The sequence below is a fragment of the Tursiops truncatus genome, chromosome 19, assembly GCF_011762595.2.
Source record: "Tursiops truncatus isolate mTurTru1 chromosome 19, mTurTru1.mat.Y, whole genome shotgun sequence".
Classification (NCBI taxonomy): domain Eukaryota; kingdom Metazoa; phylum Chordata; class Mammalia; order Artiodactyla; family Delphinidae; genus Tursiops; species Tursiops truncatus.
The window spans coordinates 19,756,479-19,776,129 of NC_047052.1; the positions used below are offsets into that span (position 1 = coordinate 19,756,479).

General features: G+C 46.5%; 2 protein-coding genes across 2 annotated transcripts in view; one reads left to right on the forward strand and one right to left on the reverse strand.

The window, feature by feature from the left end:
• LOC109550088 (thymidine kinase 2, mitochondrial) overlaps positions 1 to 19,651 on the forward strand; it is an 886,444-nt gene that overhangs the window by 92,589 nt on the left and 774,204 nt on the right. The window lies entirely within an intron of this gene.
• Positions 14,910 to 19,651, reverse strand: part of CDH5 (cadherin 5) — a 36,422-nt gene continuing 31,680 nt past the window's right edge. The window contains exon 12 of the mRNA XM_033845171.2: positions 14,910 to 17,029. Coding sequence (XP_033701062.1) covers positions 16,515 to 17,029 — 515 coding nt within the window. The 3' untranslated portion in view covers positions 14,910 to 16,514. The remainder of the gene's footprint in view (positions 17,030 to 19,651) is intronic.

Sequence of the window (19,651 nt, forward strand, 5' to 3'; positions counted from 1 at the left end):
TGCAACCTGTGATTGTCTTTATCTTCCTGACCAAGGATGGATGGACCTGCCCATCTGCAGGAGACTAAATTGTGGTATAGCCACACGACAGAATTCAGCAATGAAGATGAACATGCTACGGCCACAAGCAATGTATGGGCAACTCACAAACACAGGGTTGAGCAAAGGAAGCCAGACACTGAATGATTCTATTTAAGTAACTTTCCGAAACAGGAAAAGCACATCTATGGTATTAGAAGTCTGGGCAGTGTTTGCCCTTGGCAAGGTGTTGGCTGGGAGGGGCCTTTAGGCTATGTTGGTAATGTTGTTTCTTGATCTGAGTGCTGGGTACACAGGTGTATTTTGTAAAATCTTACTGAACAGCACACTTAACGTGCATTTTAATGTATATATGATCTAGTTTGATAAAGTTTTAAAAACAGAAGAAAGAGTGCCTCATCTTTATGCACCTGCCCAGCCGAGGCAGGTGAGGCAGGCTCCCCACTTGGTGACTGAGAAGGAATTAGATTTCTAGGCAGAGGGGGCAAAGGGAAAGGAGCTCATATTTATTCAGTCCATGGGAGAACCTGGTTTCGAGGCTCAGTAACAAACATAGTTTCACTTCTTCTGAACAATAATTTTTTCCTTTTTACTTATTTAAACATATCTCTTGAATATTCTGTAGAGGGTGCTTCCCTCTACAGTGGCTGCTACTGAAAGTCAGTTTTGGACTCCACCTCTTACAAGTGCAGGAATTGTATCTTTCATTGTCCTCCTGAGATTTTTCTTTTATTTCCTATCTTTATTTTTCCTTTGTCCCAATTCATTTACTTATTTTATAAAAGTTGAGATGTGTGTATGTTTCCTTTGCCCCTAGTTACTCACTTATTAGAGAAAACATGATAGTATGTGTGTGTCTTTAAGTGGCTTTGATTCTTTTTGGAGGAACATGGTGTACGAATAAACAAAACAGTGCAGAAAACATTTATAGCAGCCTTACGTGTGTTGGGTATTTCCACCATTTATTTCAGGGGATGTTACAGGGGAAGGGTGTGGTTTGGAGGGGCTGGCCTGGTACACAGTAGGTGCCCAATGCACTTGTGGGGCATTGGCCAGTGAGGGATGGGGATGGAACACAGAGGACCACATGAGGGCTCTGCTTTCTCCAAGTACCAGAAAGCAGAGAGAAATTCACTCTGGTCTGGGTCAGGAGCTTTGGGCTTGGAGCCAGAAAATCTGGGTTCAATTCTCCTCTCTTTCACCTGCTGTGAGTCCTGGGGCGAATCCCTTGTCCTTTAAGAACCTTGGTCCAGCAGAAGGGTCTCCATCAGGTACCACCTGGGGCCTGGGTCTTCTGTCCAGCATCTTCAGACTGTGGCCCCCTCCCCTGGAGCATCTGTTGAGTATGAAGGGGACTCTTTTTTTTTTTTTTTTTTGCGGTACGCAGGCCTCTCACTGTTGTGGACTCTCCCGTTGCGGAGCACAGGCTCCGGACACGCAGGCTCAGCGGCCATGTCTCACGGGCCCAGCCGCTCCGCGGCATGTGGGATCTTCCCGGACCGGGGCACGAACCCGTGTCCCCTGCATTGGCAGGCGGACTGTCAACCACTGCGCCACCAGGGAAGCCCAAGGGGACTCTTTTTTTAAATTGAAGTATAGTTGATTTACCAAGTTGTGTTAATTACTGATATATATATATATATATATATTCAGTTATACATATGTATGATTCAGTTATACACATATATGTGATTCAGTTATACACACATGTATATAGTGATTCAGTTATATATATATGTAAAGTGGCTCAGTTATACATATATATCTTCTATTTTTTATATTATTTTCCATTATGGTTTATTATAAGATATTGAAGATAGTTCTCGGTGCCTTGTTGTTTATCTATTCTATATATAAAAGCTTATATCTGCTAACCTCAACCCTCCCCCAACTCCACTCCCCCTTGGCAACCACCAGTCTGTTCTCTGTGCCTGTAATTCTGTTTCTGTTTCATAGATAGGTTAATTTGTGTCATATTTTAGATTCCACATATAAGTGATATCATATGGTACTTGTCTTTCTCTTACTTCACTTAGTATGATAATCTCCAGTTGAATCCATGTTGCTGCAAATGGCATTATTTCATTCCTTTTTATGGCTGAGTAGTATTCCATTGTATATATGTACCACATCTTCTTTGTCCATTCATCTGTCGACAAACTTTTAGGTTGTTTCCATTTCTTTAAAAAAAATTTTTTTTTTTTGGCTGTGTTGGGTTTTCGTTGCTGCATGCGGCCTTTCTCTAGTTGCATTGAGCAGGGGCTACTCTTCATTGTGGTGCGTGGGCTTCTCATTGCAGTGGCTTCTCTTGTTTCAGAGCATGGGCTCTAGGTGCACTGGCTTCAGTAGTTGTGGCACACGGGCTTAGTTGCTCTGCGGCATGTGGGATCTTCCCGGACCAGGGATCGAACCTGTGTCCCCTGCATTGGCAGGCAGATTCTTAACCACTGCGCCACCAGGGAAGTCCCTCCATGTCTTGATTATTGTGAATAGTGCTGCTGTGAACACAGTGGTGCATGTATCTTTTTGAATTAGAGTTTTGTCCAGGTATATTGCCCAGGAGTGGGATTGCTGGATCATATGGTAATTCTTTTTTTTCCCCAAGATTTATTTATTTATTATTTATTTATTTAATTTATTTTTGGCTGCGTCAGGTCTTAGTTGCAGCACGCGGGATCTTTGTTGAGGCATGCGGGATCTTTCGTTGTGGCGTGAGGGCTCTTCGTTGTGGCACGTGGGCTTCTTTCTAGTTGTGGCACGTGGGCTTCTCTCTAGTTGTGGCACGTGGGCTCCAGGGCGTGTGGGCTCTGTAGTTTGCAGCACGTGAGCTCTCTCGTTGAGGCGCACGAGCTCAGTAGTTGTGGCGTGCGGGCTTAGTTGCCTGGCGGCATGTGGGATCTCAGTTCCCTGACCAGGGATCGAATCCGTGTCCCCTGCATTGTAAGGCAGATTCTTTACCACTGGACCACCAGGGAAGTCCCTGGTAATTCTTATTTTTAGTTTTTTAAGGAACCTCCATACTGTTTTCCACAGTGGCTGTACCAACGTACATTCCCGTCAACAGTGTAGGAGGGTTCTGAAGGGGACTCTTAACCCTGCCTCTCCTTTCTGTCCTGGTCCTCTCCACCAGAGTTCCTGGGGACTCTTGGTAACTCGGGAACATCCTCATTCCACCTGCTCACATCCAGAAATTTCAAAAGAACAGGAAATCCCAGAACCCGACAAGATGGCTGTGGGGAGTTTCACTGCCCCCTGCACCTGCTCCTCTTAAAGTAGGCTTAGCAGCTCAGGAACCTAGGAGAGCTGGAACCTGGACTGGCAGAGACAGATGGGCCCCTTTTTTGCCATCCCTTAGGAGGCAGTCTGTCTGCTGTTTGTTTTGAGCTGACCAGGGTGGACTTGAAATGCTGCTGGGAGAACTTGTCCCTGAGAAGTATGTTTATCATGTCACCCGAATGCAGTACAGAACAGTTTACACCCCCAGCCTGGAGTAGCTGAGCCTTTGCACTTGGGAAGAGGCAGCGCAGCGGTCCTGCAGAGTCTTGTGAATTTGACCCTGTGGGGAATAAGCTGTTTCTCAGCATCTCTGTTTGGACTGTCACCTTGTTCATTTTCACTGGCATACAACGTGCTACAAGCATCCCGCTCCCCCTAGAGCACGGCACAGGCTGCCCGCAATGTAACCTTTTCTCAGCTCAGTCTGGAAGAAAGGACACCCTTCCACTGCAGCCTTGGCACTGCCTTAAATCAAGCCACACCCTTGCTTAAGCCCTTTAATAGTTACCCGTTGCTACACGGTCAGGTCCACACTGGAAAGGACAGTCAGGGTCCTTTCTGATCTGGTCCCTGCCCACCTCTCTAGGTTCTATTCCAGTCACTCTCCCCCTCACCCCTTGGGCTCCAGCCATCTCTAACATCCAAATGCCCCCTTCTTCAGCTGCTTCTCTGACCTTGTTTTCCCTTAGGTTGAGTTAATATCTCCTTCATCTGGGGCCCCATGATACACTTCACATTTCAAAATGATAGAAATTGCATAAGATTTTTTTGTGTGTTTGTGCATACATGCCTCCCTATTTGTGAGCCTTTGGAGGGGAAGAACAGAATCTTATTCATCACTGTGGCCCCAGCTCAGGGTCTGGCACAGGGCTCCATAAACATTTGTTGCACCAGTGGAGTTAGATCAGACAGACACCAGCGACTGTGCTGGAACAGGGGGCTGCCTCTGGAGGGCCCCATCTGCCCTTGTGGTGTTCTAGTTCTTTCTCCCTCCCTGCCCCTTCTCAGTGTGTTACTTCTAGCTGTCCTCCTCCTTCCATTTGATACTTATAAGCTTCACAGAAGAACTGTAGGTTTCTTGAGAGAACAGTATCCATGGTTGCTAAATAAATAAGCTACATTCACCGACAATTCAGCAAAACCACGTTTGGTGAGAATGACTGACTGTATTCTTACCAGGACACTGCTGGCTGCATAGCAGTCCTTGAGAAGACAAAACACTCTTTTTATTTTAAAAGAATTTTAGAAGAATTGCAAAAATGGAGCTCACGTATATCCTTCACCCAGCTTCCCCTAATGATAGCGACTTATATAACCGTAGTACAATGATCAAAACCAGGAAATTAACAGTTGGTACAATATTGTTATTGTATCCTATGTGAAGTTCACTAGTTTTTACCTAATGTTCCTTTCCTGTTTCAAGATCTGCTTTAGGATCCCACCTTGCTTATGGTTGTGTCTCCTCAGATTCTTCCAGTCTGTAACAGTTCCTGATTCTTTCCTTGCTTTCGTGAACTTGACATCTCTGATGAGTATTGCTCAGTTACATAGAAGTTTTTTATTTGCTTCTGGTTCCTGGTTGGTTTCCAGGTGATTGAGGTTCCTGGAGGTGTGTCTTTAGGGTTAGTTCTGGATAACTGCTTCTTCTTCCTTTCCCTTCTCATTCTGCTTGATTCCCTTGGGATTCTCTGGAGCAGGAGTCAGAGGAGGGCGGCATTCTGTGGAGGTACTTAGCGTCACAGTCAGTGCTCCCGATCACATCTGCAGTCAGTTATACAATTAGCCGAGCACAGTGACCTTGCGATGGTCCAGATTCCTTCTTGCTTCTCCTCCTTTTCTGCATATCTTACTTTGCTCCTCCCCTCTCCCAGTTGTCCCTTGTTGGTAATCGATTAGAGGATGCTTCAGGACTGGCACCCCAGTGCACACACTTTCCTGGAGTTACACTCTCTGGGACATCTCTGCCAGGTCTGCTGGGGGAACTGGGTGGTGTATTTGGGAAGTGGGACCGTGTGCTGGGTCTTATGGCCCCCCTGCACTCACCAGTGATGGGGTCACGTGGCCCTTGAGGTTAGGGACAGGAGCAGAGGCCTGGGAGAGGATTCAGCTGTGGTAACAAAGTGTCAGTCAGCTCAGCCCCATTACATTCAGTCACTCATCCTCTGATGGGAAGCCTGGGCTTTCTGAGGGATGATGTAAGAACATGCTAGAACCCAGTCCCTTAATTCATTCACTCAGCTATTCATTCACCCGTTTATTTGACCAGAGTAAGGCCTGGTTGGTTATTATTATTGTTTTTGTTGTTGCTGTCATTATTATTAAGTCCTAGGAATGAGACTTCCCTGGTGGTCCAGTGCTTAAGACTCTGCACTTCCACTACAGGGGGCACGGGTTCGATCCCTGGTTGGAGAACTAAGATCCTGTATGCTGCATGGCGCGGCCAAAAAGAAAAAAAAAGTCCTAGGTACGAGGACATAGAGATGAATGTGACTCAAGCCCAGCCCTCAGAGTGCTCAGAGAGAGAGAGAGAGTGAGAGAGAGAGCGAGCGAGCGAGCTTGGAAGACCTCAGCACCATGTGACAAGGGCTCTGTTGAAGGGATGTGTTAAGTTTGTGGGAGCAAGGGAGAGGGAGTGACTTAATTGTGACAGGGATGTGCAGGGGATGGGGCAGCTGATGCTGAAGGATTTGGAACAGTTAGGCCGGCAAACTGGGAAGGGGCTGATGTTCCAGGTAGGGAACTGTTTGCCTGTGCAAAGGCCTGGAGTGCGGAAAGTCTGGCTAGCTGAAGGGATAGAAAACTCTCCACACCTTTACTCCTTCATTTATTCGTCCACTCATTTGTTCTGGGCCAGGCTCTGCTGGGAACAGGGCCACCAAGGTGAGGCAGACCTGGCCCTGCCTAAGGGTCTCATGGTGGGGGGGAGTCATACAATTATTATGAGAGCAGAAATATACGTAGATGCCTTAGGGAGGATAGAGAGGTGGGCAGGCAAGCTTTCTTTGAGGAGGATATCTCTGAGGTTTGATTTGAGGAGTAGCTGGGCAAGTGAAGAAGCAGAGGTGGTCATTTTTTACAGAGAGAGAGTAGCATGTGCAAAGGCCCAGGGGTCATCTGTTTTTTCATTCACTTATTTGTTCATTCTACAGATATGTATTGAGTGCCAGCCCTGTGTCTGTACTATGCATAGAGGTTACAAAGTGAACAATTATGAAGCTTACATGGAGAGTTTTAGTCACCTTAGGCTAAATTATGCTTTGGTGACAACCTGAAAATCTCAGGGGCTTACAACAGTGAAGGTTTATTTTTCACTCAAGTTATGTGTTCATCGCTGGTGGCAGGGAGAAGAGAGGTAGTGGAACCATGAGCTGGCTCTTAAAGTTTCGGCTCCAAAGTGGCAAGTGTCTCTTGCATTCGTATTTTATTTGAGAAAGTGCATCACCTGGCCAAGTTTGACATCAGTGGGTGAGGGAATGTGTAATCCTCCCACAGAGAAGGGCAGTGCATATTTTGACCAGTAAGACAACCTACCAAATGTCTGAGGAAAGGTAGCTTAATATGACTGGAGGCTGGAGACAGGAAGAGCAATTGGGAAATTTTGGAAATACCATAGTAGAGAGAATGAAGAGGGCCCCAACTAAGGTTGGAACAGTAAGAGGAGAGGAGGAGAGGGCTTCAAGAAATGGCAGGAGTAGAATGAAGGGAATTTGGCACATTGTTCAACAGATAACTTAGAGAGAAAGAAGGAACGAGTAAGTGTGTGTGCCTGGACCTTGCACACCAGTGAAGTAACCAATAAATCGATCACTTATAAAGTGAGACAGACCTTGATCAAATATCTCTCCATTAAAAAAATTGTTGATAATTAAAAAAATTTGGGGGGGCTTCCCTGGTGGTGCAGTGGTTGGGAGTCTGCCTGCTGATGCAGGGGACACGGGTTCGTGTCCCGGTCTGGGAAGATCCCACATGCCACGGAGCAGCTAGGCCTGTGAGCCATGGCCGCTGAGCCTGCGCGTCCGGAGCCTGTGCTCCGCAACAGGAGAGGCCACAACAGTGAGAGGCCCGTGTACCGCAAAAAAAAAAAAATAAAAAAAATAAAAAAATAAAAAAAAATAAAATATTTGCATACAGTAACATTCACTTTTTTGGAGTATAGTTCTATGATTTTGACAAATGCACATTGTGTAGCCGCTACCACAATTAAGATACTGAAAAGTCTCTCTCATGCAGCTTCTCTTTGTTAATCAAACCATCCCTCCTCCCCAACTCCTGGAAACCCTGATCTATTTTCTGCTGCTGTAGTTTTGCCTTTTTCAGAATGTTGTATAAATGGAATCATACAGTATGTAGTCTTTTAAATCTGTTCTCTTCCACTTAGTGTAATGCATTTGAGATTCACTCAAGTTGTTGCATGTATCAGTGTTTCTATTACTCAATAGTATTTAATTGTATGGCTGTACCATGTGCATGGTTTAAAAAAAAAGCCCCTGGTCACATTTTGTTATTCTCTACACTCTGCAAAATGGTGGCTGCTTTATGTGATGCCCCAGGCAGGGTTTTTTCTGTTTCTTGCCGAGCACCCTATGCCTGTAGGTCTCCCTCTGCTCAGTCAGGAAAAGCCTTCTCTGGTTCCCTGGGCTCAAAGGTAGAATTTCATTTTCTTCCTTTGATGTAAAGACTCACTTCCTGCTCAGAGTCCCATATGAAAACAAAACCCCTTTGCGCAGCTTCCTGTGTAACATCATCAAACATCCCACCAGCAGCCGTTACTCAGGAGCATCAGAGGTTAACAGCACTTCCTACACCTTATGCTACAAAAGCACATTGCAAAGTTCTGTGAAGTCCCTGAGAGTTGGTGGACACTCAGCTTTCCGAGACATCCCCAGATGGTCTCTGGATGGACTATGGGAAATTGGTCTCCGCTTTTTCTCTTATATGTTTGAGTAATGTAGTATAAGAGTAATGTAGGATATTTCTCTTTTTAAAATTAATTAATTAATTTTGGCTGCATTAGGTCTTTGTTGCTGAGCACGGGCTTTTCTCTAGTCGTGGTGAGTGGGGGCTACTCTTCGTTGCGGTGCATGGGCCTCTCATTGCAGTGACTTCTCTTGTTGCAGAGCACAGGCTCTAGGCGTGTGGGCTTCAGTAGTTGTGGCACGTGGCCTCAGTAGTTGTGGCTCGTGGGCTCTAGAGCACAGGTTCAGTAGTTGTGATGTATGGGCGGGCTTAGTTGTTCCATGGCATGTGGGATCTTCCCTGACCAGGGCTCGAACTCGTGTCTGCTGCATTGGCAGGTGGATTCTTAACTACTGCGCCACCAGGGAAGTCCCTAGGATATTTCTGTGCATTGCAGAATCCTGTGGGGTCACTTGGCTGGAAAACCAGGTTTTCCTCATCCCATGGACTATAATAGTTCTGATCCAGAAAGTTGCTGGAAATCTGGGGTTAAAAAACTCCAAAGGCTAAGAGATGAAGATCCCACAGGACCAAGTTCAAAGGAATGATTTAAAAAAAAAATCAACAACTTGTTTTGCTGGGTTCAAAAGCAATTAGTTAATTTAAAAAAAGTATCTGTTGCATTAATAGATAGTAAACCAAAAACCTTTTTTTTTAAAAAACAAAAACTTTAAATGATATGTGGGGACAAATTTTGCTTATCAAATTTACTGTTTTTCAATGAGAAGGAAGTGTTTACAAGTTAACATTAAAATAACATTCTTTTCTGATTTTAAACATAATGCATGCTGATTATTGAAAATTTGGGAAACACAGAATTAAAAAGAAAAATTATTCATAATTCCCAAGCCTGGAGATGGATATCTGCTAGAAAAAGGTGAGATCTGACTGTAAATAATGCATTGAGTTCAGCTTTTTTGTTTGACCTTGAGATCAACTCAAGGTCACCATGTCACAACTTAATGGCTGCCAGTGTTGTTTTATGGATCCTGCCGTATTTTACCTACGAGTCTTTTATTATTGGGCATTTCTGTTGTTTCCTATTTTTTGATTTGTATATACCTGAAATTAACACTGTGGCAGATACGTGCTGTACTTGTCTCTTAGGCTATGTCCTTAGAAGGGGAATTGCTGGGTGGTCTGGAGTTTTGGTTTTGAAGATCAGAGATTCAACCTATCATTTCGAGGACAGTAGAATTTATGGTAAGGATTCTTGACCTGGGCGATGCCTGGAACCAGGGTGCTCAAGGATGGCTGCTCTTTCTGGCCCAGAGCCGATGCTCCAGGATTGGCTTGGCGAAAGCAGGCTGTAGCAGAGCAGGAGGGCTGAGTGTGGACACTGAGGCAGGGGACCCTGGTGCAGGAAAGGATAATGGGGTGCACATGCCCAGGGATCCCACAGCCAGGGCCAGCTGCTCCCTCTAGTTGAGATTCTGTTGTCATCAGTGCTGCTGGAGACCACAGGTACCTATGGGGAACTAGGTACCTGCCTTTCTTTTCCCCATCAGAGACTGGCAGGAGGGGAGGTGCAGAGTGAGTTGTGGGGCCAGACCCCATGGTTGCCTCTCTGATCTGGGTTCTGCCAAGGTCCAGGCCCCTTGGAACCTGAGGTCTGTGTCAGGATACCGTGGTGTTCCATCCCCGGGATGCTATCGAGTCCTGAGCACGTGTTGAGGCCGTGCACCCCCTAGTGGTCATTTTCTCCATGACTAGCACAATGGGCGTGGAAGATGTTTCTTGGTCCAGCCTCCAAGCCCCCAGGTCTGAGGAGGTCTCCCGCAGATCCACATTTTCCTGGGAGCCAGGAGGCGGGTGCTACTCCCAACTCTCTCTTTAACTCGCTGTGTGACTCTGGCCACTTTTTATTGCACAGAGCCTCAAGGTCAGCCAGAGAAGAGAGCTTAGGGCCTTCCCAGAAAGGCAGAGTTCCAGAAAGATCCCTTTCTGGGTCTCACTTTAGTCATCTGTGAAATGAGGAAGGTCATGCTGGCTTCATAGGTTTGAACTGGGGAAGGGCTCAGAGCCTTTGCGGCTCCTGCCCACTTTGGCCAGGTGGGGGGCCCATGGACCGAGCAGGTATGTGCGTGTGGTAAGCAGATTCCAGGGAGCACTGGGTTTGTGCCCTTTCCTGGTGTCCACTAAAGGTTCCAAACTGAGAGGTGAGCCCTTAGCTGTCATGAGGATCACTCTTCCCGCCTCAGGGTAAATAGGAGTCAGAGATGTGGCCAGGGTGGCGAAGTGCTCAGAGCTGGGCCCCTCTGGGAGGGTTGGAGGGAGAGGGACTGCCTGATTTGGGACCGCCTGGGAGGCTTCTTGGAGGAGGAAGTAGTGAAGAGATCCCATGGGCTCCAGGGATTGGAAAACTGTGAGTTCAGAGGGCAGGCACTTCAGACAAGTAGGAAAATAGAACACAAAAACCATCCTGAGGGGGTGACATCAGCAGAAATGGCAGAATAAGGAAATCCTCTCTTCCATAAAAGCAATGAGAACACTGGAAAAAAAATATCAAAATCAACTTTTTCAGAACTCTGGAAATGAAGCAAAGGCTTGAAACAATCCAAGGAGTATTCATTAGAAACAATCAGCTAAATCTTGGTAAGAATAGTGAACTTTGTAGTGTTTTAACTTTCCATAGTCCCATTCCCCTCTCTCCAGTCCTGTAGTAGCCTTGAAACCCAGTAGCTCCACAATTAACAGTGAAAACCAGCAGCCTGGAAGCCATTGGAAGGGGCAGAACAGAATTGCAACTCCTCCAAAGCTCAATTTCCCAGGTAACTGTCCTCATTTGACCCATCTGGTGGCTCCCTAGATGACCTCCCTTGAAAGGTTGTGTTTATTTGACCCGGCTTGAAGCTTGCTTAATGCAAGCGAGCCTTTTTTCCTGGGGGCATTTGTTGAAAATAATCAATGGCAATCAATTAACATCACAGTTGCCTGAGGCAATGATAACAACTAGGGCAAACAAGGAGCTAACCAAAAGTCTTAAAGGAAGAGTTAGGGCATGAGCTGTCCACAGAGGGCTTTGAAAAACTTCGGCATATTCCTGGGAATCTAAAAGGCCACTCACGTGTGCAGGGATGTGCACATTCTCAGAGAAGACCTGGGAAGGCCCTAAGCTCTCACCTCTGACTGACCTGGAGGCTCTGTGCAACAAAAAGTTAAGGCTAAGGCAGATTTGTAGACTGCCTGCCTGAGTATCAGAGGAGTTCCCCCAAATACAGAACTCCTTGGCAAATGCTGAGAGACTTATTCATTCCAGGCATTTAAGGGACTCTGTCCAACTGCTAACTGACCAGTACCAAACAGAGACTTCAGTGACCGCACACAACAGAGAGTACAAACTTTACAGCGTTAGTTTAGGAAAGTCACTAAACAAACTGCAGAAGCAACAAAACCCAGCCACAACAGACTCTGGGGGTCAGGGATCTGGTTTCTGCAGTTGCCATATTGTATTATTGAAATATCCAATTTTCTATAGAAATTACGAGACATGCCAAGAAATAAGAAAGAATGGCCCATTCACAAGAAAACAAGCATTCAATAGAAATTATCCCTAAAGAAACCCAAAGGTTGGACTTACTAGACAAATACTTTAAGCCAGTTATTTAAAATCTTTTCAAAGAACTAAAGGAAACCATGTCTAAAGAATGAAAGAGAAGTATGAGAGTGGTGTGTCAACAAATAGAGAATATCAATAAAGAGGTATAAAAAAGAACCAAATAGAAATTCTGGAGTTGAAAGTACAATACGTGAAAGGAAAATACACTAGAAGACCTCAAGAGCAAATGTGAGTTAGCTGAAGAAAGGGTCAGCAAACTTGAAGATAGGTTAATTGAGATAATCTAGTCTGAGGAGCAGAAAAAAGAAAATTAATAGAGCCTTAAATACCCATTGGACATTAGCAAGCATCCTAATACATGCATAATGAGAGTCCCAGAGGAAAGGAGAGAGAGAAAGAGACAGAATATTTGAAGAAATAATGGTCCCAAACTTCCCAAATTTGATAAAAATATTAATCTACACATCTAAAAAGTTCAATGAACTCCTAAGATCAACTCTAGACACATCATAATGAGACTGTTGAAAATCACAGACAGAGGGAATATTGAAAGCAGCAAGAGAGAAACAGCTTATCACATAAAACGTTTCCTCAATAAGATTAACACTCAGGTTCTCATCAGAAGCCAGGGAGGCCAGAAGGCAGTGGGATGACATGCAAAGGGCTGAAAGAAAAAGCCTATCAACCAGTAATTCCATACCTAGCAAAACTATCCTGCCAAAAATAAAGGTGAAATCAAGACTTCCCAGATAAAATAGATTCTTCACTAGCAGACCTTCCCTACAAAATATACTAAAGGGATCATTCAGGCTGAAATGAAAGAAAATAGACAGTAACTTGAATCCACATGAAGAAATAAAGATCAGCGTTAAAGGTAACTGTATAGGTAAATATAAAAGACAGTATAGGGCTCCCCTGGTGGTGCAGTGGTTAAGAATCTGCCTGCCAATGCAGGGGACATGGGTTTGTTTGAGCCCTGGTCCAGGAAGATCCCACATGCTGTGGAGCAACTAAGCCCGTGCACCACAACTACTGAGCCCGTGCTCTAGAGCCCGCGAGCCACAACTACTGAAGCTCGCACGTAGAGCCTGTGCTCCGCAACAAGAGAAGCCACCGCGGTGAGAAGCCCGTGCACTGCAATGAAGAAGAGCCCCTACTCGCCGCAACTAGAGAAAGCACACATGCAGCAACGAAGACCCAATGCAGCCAAAAATAAATAAATAAAATAAATACATTTATAGAAAAAAAGGCAGTACATATATAGTTTGTAACTCTTTTTTCCCTCCTATATGATTTAAAAGACAACTGCATAAAGCAATAATTATAAATCTATGCTGATGGGCATACGATGTATAAAAATGTAATATGTACAACAGCGATAGCACAAAGGAGTGGGGAGGGAGTGGATCTATTAGGGGCAAAGTTTTGTACACTACTTAAATTAAGTTGGTACAAATTCTAACTGGATTGTTATAAGTTAAGATTTTAAGTATAATCCTTAGGAGAACCACTAAGAAAAAAACATAAAATATAGTCAAAGAAACATCAAGAGAATTAAAATGGTACACTATAAAATATCTATTTAACATAAACACGGCAATAATGGGGTAATAGAGGAACAAAAAAGACATAAGCCAAAGAATACAAATAGGAAAATGACAGGCATAAACCCTACCTTGTTGGTAATTACATTAAATGTAAAAGGATTAAACATTGCAATCAAAGAGAGATTGGTAGAATGGATAAACTGCCCTGATCCAACTATATTTTGTTCACAGAAGACACACTTTCTATTAAAAGACACAAATAGCTTGAAAAGAATAGGGTAGAAAAAGATATACCATGTAAACAGTAACCAAAAGAGAGCTGGAGTGACTATACTAATATCAGACAAAATAGACTTTAAGATAAAAATTGTGACTAGATGTAAAGAGGTACATTTGATAATGCTCAAAGGGTCAATCCTTTAAGAAGATATAACAATTATAAGATTATATGCCCGTAACAACAGAGACTCAAAATATATGAAGCAAAATCTGACAGGAGTTGAAGGGAGGAATATACAATTCAACAGTAATAGCTGGAGATTTTAGCATTAGACTTTCAATAATTGATAGACTCACTAGACAGAAGATCAGTGTGGAAATAAAAGTCTTGAGCAACACTAACATACCACTATAGAACACTCCATCACAACAGTAGAATACATATTCCTCTCTAGTGCACATGGAACATTCTTCAGGATAAAACATATGTTAGGGTATAAAACTAGTATCAGTAAAATTACAAGGATTTAAATCATAAAACGTATGTTCTCTGACCACAGTGGAACGAAATTAGAAATCAATAATGGAAGGAAATTGGGAAAATTCACAGATGTTTGGAAATTAATACATTTCAAATAACCAATGGATCAAAAAAGAAATCCCAATGAAATTAGAGCAAAATTGGAATTAAGACAAATTGCCCCCTGAGAGCTCCAGGAACGTGTGCATCCAGAGCACAGTTTGCAAAATCTCATCCCTGGGAGACACGCTGCCCAGGAAATCCTGCAGGAAGTGAAGGAGCGGGGGCCTTGCTGCAGTGAGCTTCATCTCCCACCTACCCAATTCAAGTCCCAAGTCCGGCAAAGAGGCTTCCTGTTCTCATTTTCGATCGTGAGGTTTTCCAGGCAGGACCCCAATGTTGGGGTCCACACACCCCACTAAATGCCAGCAGTTAAATCACTGTTGTCAACTAGCTAATTAGATTGATTTCCTCCCTCACTGCTGATGTGTATCACTCGTCTGGTTCATTTCTCAGTTGGAAAAGGTGTGGCAGCTCCAGCTTCCAGAGGCCCTGCCTGCTGTGTAGAGTCGGGGTGGGATTGGGGGCCACGTACAGAGGCTGAGGGAAGGCATGGGGCTCTGAGAGGAGACCGGGATGGACTAGGTGTCCCTCTGCTGCAATCACTTTCCTGCAGTGTGTTTCTGAAATCCTGACTGCAAATGTCGCCTTGCACCCTGGGTTCCTCTGATGGTGGTGGTGGTGTATGTGCTTGTGTTTCACATGAGCTCGCTCAGCTCTAGAAAGAGAAGTATTTCAAGATTTTTCTTTATTTAGTTATAAAAAAATACAGTATGTCCCATGCACCAGTGTAGCCAATATATATATAGTCATTATCACTAGAGCAATTACTACAATGATAGGAAATAGAAGGTTACAGGAATTTGTTTATCCAACTAAAAAACCTGAATTAAAATTGTTAACCTAAATAGCAACCTGCTTATTATGCATAAACCCTTATTCTATATGTTTGTGAGAGCTAGAAATGTATAAGTATTATTAGTAAAAAAAAAAAAATATGAAAAACTCGTTATTGGTTAAAAATAAAAAGTCAGTGTTATCTACAGTCCCCTGAATTGAGGGGCCTTGCCCAGAGCAGGAACCTTGGTCCATGACAAATGGTGAGTCAGAGAGTTTGCCTCCTTCCCCGCACCCCCGTTGAGTGATGCCACTTCCCTAAGGTGTGTTTGCAGTGGAAAGTTCCGTACGTGGCTGGAAGTGGAAGAGGAACAGGTGACCACTGGGCCTGAGCAGGGGCCTTGCCTTCTGTAGGGATGGGGCCCTGCTGGGGTTCCCTGAGATGTGGCAACAACGAGGTGTAAAGGCAAATGGCACAGCTGTGTTGCGCAGTCATGTTTGGGTTTGGACTTTGGCCAGAGTTGATGTGGGTCACACCTTAAGTGCCTCTAAGTCGAGAGATCAAGAGTAGATGGAGAGAAAGAAAAAAGAAAGAGCATGAATGAGGGACCGGGCGAGGCAGGGAGAGGTCTTCTGCTCCGGGAACATCTGCCCTGCTTCCCAGGCAAAACTGGAGGGGTGTCATGAGTGTCAAATTGGGGTCACAGCGACTCCTGGCCCTCTCTGGAGAGAGTGGGTGTGGAGGTGGCCCTCACCCTATGATCTGTGGTCTCGTTTGGTCTGCACTGTCCCTCCAGGATGAATTCACAGTTGCTTTAAAGTTCAACGAGCCATTTCCCTGACCTTGGATGAATTTTCAGTACCCAGTACAGCATAGTTACAGGCATGGCAGGCCAGCGAGGTCACCTCAAGACCCAAGGTCAGGAGATGTCAAGAGGCCCTTCCTCCCTTTTGACAGGCCTGGAGAGAGGCTGCAGAATGCTGGGGGTCTTGGGAGGGTGTGAGGAAGCTAAAGCAGGGCAGGCCTGGGGGGCGGGCCCAGTCTCCTGGGGGACCGGGCTACAGAGAGTCTCGCCCCACAGTCATGCCATCCAGCCCCTTGCCTCCAGGTGACAGGCACCAGGACCCCCCCCACCAGCCGCCCCCCGCTAGGGGTTCAGGGACCTCAGGGGAAGACCTCCCCCTGGCAGTTGAGCATAATCTGCTTTGAGAAGACTGAGAAAGTCTTTGAGTTGAACCCGTAGTCGCAGGTGACAGGGTTATGTGGCTGTCTCAGCCCAGACAGAACACCAGCCTGGTGTTTTCCAGCGTTTTGGGAGTAGCCATCACTGAAGTACGTTCCTGGACATTTCAGGGACTTGGATTTTGCCATCCAAGGTGGTGAGGTCTCTGGGACCCATGAGGAAGGGCTGTTAGGCTGGGACGTGAGTGCTGTGATTGGAGGGCTCAGTGCCCGTGTCCGACTAGCCTGAGCTACCCAGGCCCAGAGGCCCACGGTCCCCTAATACACCAGCTCCTCCCGGGGGTCCGAGCCATACAGCTCGGCCAGCATCTTGAACCTGGGCCCCCAGTCATTGAGAAAGTCATAATCGATGTCCGAGTCAGATGAATCGGTGCCCAGGGAGCTGAGGGACTCGGCGATGGACTCGGCGCCCTCGTAGCCGTAGATGTGCAGCGTGTCGTAGGGTGGGCCGCCGCCGTCGTGGTCCGCCTCGTCCTTCTTCACCTCGATCATTGCGGCCATCTCCCCGGGCCCGTGCGCCCCGGGCGCGTGCCGCGGCGGCTTCTGCACCTGTGCGTAGAGGGACGGCCGCGTGTCCAGCGCCGGCCGCGGGGGCTTGGTCCCACCGTGGCGCACCGAGTTGAGCACCGACACGTCGTAGCTGGTGGTGTCCATCTCGCCGCCGCCCTCCTCGTCGTAGGTGACCAGCTGCTCGTGGATCTCCGGCACGCTCTTGCCGTGGGCGCGGGCCTGCTTCCGGAGCCGCCGCCGCAGGATGATGAGGAGGGTGATCACTGCGAACAAGCGAGCCAGAGCTGGTCAGCCATGGCCCAGCGGACCGGGGGACTCCCCCCCCACCCCCCCACCCCCACACACACCCCCGCCTTGAGGTTTACCTGCACCCTCCCCTCCTCCCTGGGAATCCCTGGGCCAGCCCAGCTGCCAGTGACAGCTGGGCCAACGCAGAAGTTTTGGTTTGGTCTAGATATCTGGTGGGTCCACCCTCACTCCCACTCCAGAGTCATCTCCACCCCACCCCCACCCAGGATCCATCCTTGCTGGTGTCCTGGCCACAGTAGGGCGGGGGGGGGGAGAGCAACAGAGCGGGCCTCCCTCAAGTTCATTCTCTCCTGCCACTCTCCTCCCCATCTACCCGCATCCTCAATTCCTCCCTCCTCTTAACCACTGTGGCAAATCCTTCTGTGTCTTGTCCAAAGGCCAGGAGGCCAGAGGTTGGGGCAGAGATGAGGAAAGGGATGGAGTTGGAATTTGGAGTGCAAAGATTCTGAGCCGTGATGATGATGATGACGACGATGATGATGGTGATGATGATGGTGATGATGGTGATGATGATGATGGTGATGATGGTGATGATGATGATGATGGTGATGATGATGATGATGATGATGATGATGACGGTGATGGTGATGATGATGATGGTGAAGAAGATGATGGTGATGATGATGATGATGGTGATGATGGTGATGATGATGATGGTGATGATGGTGATGATGATGATGGTGATGATGATGATGGTGATGATGATGATGATGATGGTGATGATGACGGTGATGATGATGACGATGATGATGATGATGACGGTGATGATGATGATGGTGAAGATGATGATGGTGAAGAAGATGATGGTGATGATGATGATGGTGATGATGGTGATGATGATGATGATGGTGATGATGGTGATGGTGATGATGGTGATGATGATGATGGTGATGATGATGATGATGATGGTGATGATGATGGTGATGGTGATGATGGTGATGATGATGGTGAAGACGATGATGGTGATGATGATGATGATGGTGATGATGATGGTGATGGTGATGATGGTGATGATGATGATGATGATGATGGGTCATGGTGGTGCTGGTAGACATGGCACCCGTTGCAGTAGCAGCAGCTACTCTTGAGCACCTGCTGTGTACATGCTGGCATGGTATTGGCACATTTTCATGTTCTTTTACTCAAAGTAGGTATTAATATCCCATTTTACATGAGCAAACCGAGCTCAGAACAGCTGAGTGACATGCCCAGAGTCCCATGATCAGGCAGCGGTGTGATGTTGGCCCTGCTCAAAGCTCTGAGGTGTGTGACTGCATGACGGTTGCCAACCCCTAGGAGGGGTGGACCACGTGGGGCAGAGAGCTCCCAGAAGTAGGCTCAGACCATTCCTAGACTCTGTCGTTCTAGCCTCGAGTGACTTAACAAACTGTTCCATACATAAGAAAAGCCAGGATGCCCTCTCTGAGCCTCTGTTTCCTTGCCTATAAAATGGAAGTGATGACTCCTCTGCTCTGTTTATATTTGATAAGGTGGCTATGAGGTTAAGTGCAATTCTGTGTGTGGTGGTGATGCCAGTATATCATTATTACTAATTTTTATTGAGAGGAAAATCTGGGTCTGGACTCTTTGCCACGGAAGCCCCAGAAGTGGGGGCACTGCCAGGGGGCCTCTCAGGGAAGCCACTGGCAGGAAAGGCCTGGAGCAGATGATGTGGGTCCCTCACTGTGTCCCCCGGTCAGTCCTGTCATTGTAGTGCACAGGGTGACCTCTAACCACCCAAGGGCTTCCTCTGTAGGGCCAGCCCCTGCCCCAGGTGAAACGCAGAACTTACACCTCTGGGAGGAGCCCCACCATCAGCTGGTGGGCATCGTTGGAAAAACATGGGCTGTGAGTGCCGCCACCCAGTCTCCAGTGAGAAGAAGCTCCAGTGTCCCATGGTGGCAGCTTGTGTGACAGCTTGCCCTTGATTGGCTGCCTACCTTTCCAGTCTCACTCCCCCTCTTCCTTCTGGGGCTTCTTGGGAGTGCCTCTCAAATAAACCATGTGCACCCCAATCCTGGTCCCAGGGTCTCCTAACTGGGGAGCCCAAAGTAAGGCAAGGCCTAAAATGCTCCTAAAATTTCTGAGGCCCAAACAAGAGGAAAAGAGATGTCAAGCCTGGAGAAATCCTAAAAATAGAAAGAAATCCACTGGCGATAATCTAAACTAGAAATTTTAAACTTTCCGTTTCTCTCCAAAAGAAGAACTGGATCCTCTTTTTTCAAAGCAGGTGCGACTTGTGGGATCTTAGTTCCCTGACCAGGGATTGAACCCGGCCCTTTTGCAGTGAGAGCGAAGAGTCCTAACCATTGGACCGCCAGCGAATTCCCTCGGAAGAGGTTTTATATAAATAAATGCCTAGAACAGTGCCTGGCACACAATAAGTGCTCAAAATATGTCAGTTGAATGAGTGAATGTTATATATAAAGTATTTTAAACTGGGGAAGGAGACTTGAGTCCCCCCCTTCTTCCCCCCCCACCTCCATCCCCACAGTTAGGCACCCAAGGAGGTGAAGCTTACACCTAGCACAGGCCTGCACTAGGGCCTGGAGGCAGGGCTGGGCCTGGATCCCTGG